Below are 4,068 nucleotides of genomic sequence, written 5' to 3'. Positions count from 1 at the left end.
AAAAGGGTTAAAGTGTGTGCTGTGCTCGGCGTCGTGTTGTATTAATTTAAGTTCACCGACGAGCGGAGGGGAGGGAGGGAGGGGAAAGGGAAGGGGTGTATATATACACACCGAAACGATATTAAGTTAAATTACCAACAGCCCTGGGTGGGTTGGCCACCTTCCACGACTTGGTTCGAGATTAACGAAACGAGGCAAGGAATACGAAGAAAAGAAAAGCTGAAGGTCGGGAAGAGGGGAAAGGGGGAAAGAAGACACGAAAGGGGAGGGAGGGAGGGGGGAAATGAAGGAAACACAACAAAGGGAGATGCAGGTAGTAGTCGAAAGTATTGCACTCGTGGAGTTCAGTGATAAGGGGGAAAGTTGAATTTCTTTTTTTATTAACCGTGTTTTCGTTCTCGATACGACTGTCCTGGGAGGAGGGGGATAGGGATTTTGCCGTGGATCTTCCCAGTTAAAAATGTTTTTAATTAAGATCCCACCGCCTGTTAATACCCCGCGGAGAAGGATTATACGCAAGAAATACTAATTGACGACGACGTGTTGTACGGTTGGCTCGTTGCACGAGGTTAATAGCTTGCGGTTATTGCACATGGGATTGACATCGAATGCGTGTGGGTAATTAATTTGTTGTTAAAGAGAAAAGAATATTGTATACTTTGAATTATAATGTAATAATGCAGTTGCAAAATTGCAATATATTATCGAACGGCATTAAAGTTTCGAAAATATAATACCGAAGAAGAATTTTTTTACATAAGATCGATAAATCGTTGGATGGTTAAAAAGAATTCGCAACTTAACGAACGAGATATCTAACTTGTTATCAGGCTATAAAGATTTCGAATTAGCCTTGTATATTGAAATTATACCTTGAAAGCTTTTAGCAATCTCCATATATCATCGCACAGCTTGCATTTAATCTTCCGTAAAAGGGAACTACGCGCGATAATATCAAAAGCTAGGTTTTTTTTTTAAATCGAAATACTTTCTATCTTTTTCTTTTTTTACATCGTTATCGATGTATACGCGATTATGATACAGTTTAACATTAACAATTTTCCCTTCCTCGACGATGAAACCGGACAAAGATCCACCGAAGGTAGTACGCGAAAACTCTTCTAAACAGAGCCAAGCGATTAAATTATATCCGATCCCATTATCCACCTCGAACAAGGAAACACACACCCGTGTGCGTATCCATCCGAGCAGGTTCTAATCTTGGGCCCCGTCGTGTTTCATTTGTTAACAGAAATCCTCGGGATGGAGCTAAGAACGGCGAAACTGTTACTTTACTCGACTCTAATGGTGGTGGTGTGTTGGAGCCAGGAATATTGGACGGCTCAGTGTGCATCCTCGTGCAAGTGCAGATGGATCTCCGGGAAGAAGGCCGCCGAGTGCATCCGGCAGAATCTCTCTCAGATACCTGTCGGCCTATCGCCCGAGATCCAGAATTTCGATCTGACCGGGAATCGTATCACGTACCTGATGCACGAGTCGTTCAGCCGGGTGCATCTGGTCAACCTTCAGAAGCTGGTGCTACGAAAATGCGAGATCGAGTTGATCCACACGGACGCGTTCAACGGTCTGAAGATCGTGATCGAGATCGATCTGTCGGCGAACAACATTGGAACGTTGTACCCGGGCACGTTCGAGGAGACTCAACGGCTCAGGGTGTTGCTGTTGAACGACAACAAGCTGAAGGTATTGGAGAACGGTCTGTTCCACAATCTCAAGTATCTGCAGAAGGTGGAGTTGTCGAACAACGAGCTTGAAAGGATAGACGACAAGACGTTTCGCAATCTGCCCGAGTTACGCTCGTTGACCCTGGACGCGAACAATCTGAGCGCGTTGAAGGTGCAGAGCTTCGACACGTTGCCCAAACTTGGCAGCCTCGAGCTCCACAACAATCCGTGGAATTGCAACTGCCGTTTGAAGAGGTTTCGCGATTGGACGATAGAAAAGAAACTGTACACGAAACCTACAACGTGCCAGCAGCCGGAGAGCTTGGCAGGGAAGATGTGGGACGAGATCAGCAGCGACGAATTCGCTTGCAGGCCGGAGATATTCACGATCGGGCCGTCAGTGAAGGTCGAGGTCGGCAAGGGGAACGTCACCTTTTGGTGCAGGGCCTCCGGGATCCCCCGGCCGCAGGTAAGACGGTCTATATTTACCAAACTTTTATCCAAATTTTTCGTTCGTGGAAATGGCGGAAACGGGGTTTAAAGGAGTGGACTAGGAACAGAATGGAGACGGTAAAATATTGTAAAGCGAGGCACGCGGTTAAGTCGAGGAGAGAAACGTTGATTGCGGTAATCCACAGTAACTTGCAAACGGTGCAATCTGACTCGAGGCAGAGGTTAGAGGTCGGTTGAAAAGATTGCAAGATTGAACCCGTGTTGGGAGGAGTCAGATCGAAAGCTTCTAAACGATAAATCTCGTTGTTATTTTCTAATTTTCTTATTGAAGTATGGTTTTTTTTTTAAATGTCTGCCCTTCTTTAATTGTAATCAGTTATTACGTTTGTACTATATGAGATTATTGTGTTATTTTTGTATAAAGAACGAGTAAGTAATTGTAGTACTAATTTCCTTTGATATTCTTTTCCATTCTATATTTTTAAAAATATTAAAAGCATTACGTGAAGCATTGTATTAATTCTATTTCAATTTCATATTTTAATAGATGCACTTTGAAGACAATAATATTTATTTCTGTATAATAATTATTCTAGACAGTTGGCAAAACCGTGTGAACCGTTAATTGAAAACCGTGTCACGAAATTTCCTTGATTTAACGAAAATTCTTTGACTACGCGAAGAATGACACGCGGCCAAGTAGAAAGCGAAAGGTTCAAAAGATCAGAAAGAGAAAATAGTCTTTTGAAATATCATCGTAGAAACGGGGAACGTAGTTACGCGAACCTTTGCGTGCAATAACGAACTGCTTTCGAATTTTCTACAGCATGAAAACTGAAAATTAAGAACATCCTTACAATCTTTTCACTCGCACGTCCTTGCACACATTTGCCGATATACAAAGCTAAAATAACGTCACCTAGCATACATAGTGACATAAATGACATAATGCGTTGCTCGATAACGCTTAGCCAACGGTTATAATCCATAACTGTTCCATCCATCGTCCATAAAATGATAAATTATATCTCAAATTCATACAACCCCTAGAAGAAGAAAATCGACAAAAATGCAATCGCATTCCAATAAACATAAAAAAAAATAAAAAATAAAAAAAACATCTTCGAAAATACGATACGATATTCCATGTTTAATTTCAGCTATCTTGGGTCCATCGGTCGCGAGTAATAAACAACCACACGAGAAGGCACAACGGCGAGAAAATCTACATCCTGAAATCTAACCACGAGTGGCTGAATCTCACTATACCGGACGTTGCACACTCGGACAAGGGTGATTACGTCTGTCTGGCGAAAAGTCCGGGCGGAAATACGGAGAAGAACGTGACCCTGACGATCGCAGGCGACGCCCTAGGCGGCAAGGACAATATAATCAGTCTGCCCCTCGCCCTCGGCCTAGGCGTGACCGCGTTACTGCTTCTGATCGTCACCGTGACCCTTTGCGTGTGCTACTGCCGTCGCCGTCGTATCAGGCACGACGAGAAGAGCCTAGAGGCCGCCTCGATGGAGCACCACGGCCTGGGCGAACAGGAGAAGTCCCTCATCACGACCATAAATCCCGTGGTGAAGCCACCCAGGCGGTACGAGGCGCCTTCGGTGACGTCGCACGGCACCGAGATGACGGAGCTGAATCGTACATTGCTCGACAACGACTCGGTCTTCGGTCAGTACACTGCCTACATTACTAAACAGTGCGTGGCAAGGTGCTAGCTACTAACCATTTGTTAGCTTCCGACCGGCGATTACGCTTGGACGACCGCTCGATGCCTCGACGGTGGCTCGCCTCGCGTGCAACTTGCACGAGCACGAAACGAGGAAATCGAACGAGTAATGGATTTCCGAGTGTGAACTCGGCGATCCTTCTTTACGCTTGTTTTCTTTACGATAGATATTTGGGATACTTTGAACTT

General features: G+C 44.5%; 1 protein-coding gene across 13 annotated transcripts in view; it reads left to right on the top strand.

Annotated features, from left to right (window-relative positions):
• Positions 1 to 4,068, top strand: part of LOC102676276 (leucine-rich repeat-containing protein 24) — a 419,962-nt gene that overhangs the window by 410,510 nt on the left and 5,384 nt on the right. For all 13 annotated transcript variants that reach the window (XM_031509237.1, XM_031509239.1, XM_031509236.1 and 10 more), the window contains 2 exons: positions 1,253 to 2,154; positions 3,299 to 3,821. In XM_031509237.1, the coding sequence (XP_031365097.1) occupies positions 1,253 to 2,154; positions 3,299 to 3,821 (1,425 nt within the window). The remainder of the gene's footprint in view (positions 1 to 1,252; positions 2,155 to 3,298; positions 3,822 to 4,068) is intronic.

Source organism: Apis dorsata, unplaced genomic scaffold (genome assembly GCF_000469605.1).
Source record: "Apis dorsata unplaced genomic scaffold, Apis dorsata 1.3 scaffold_133, whole genome shotgun sequence".
Classification (NCBI taxonomy): Eukaryota; Metazoa; Arthropoda; class Insecta; order Hymenoptera; family Apidae; genus Apis; species Apis dorsata.
The sequence above is the reverse complement of the archived record's forward strand: the minus strand, read 5'-3'. Positions and strand labels throughout refer to the sequence as shown.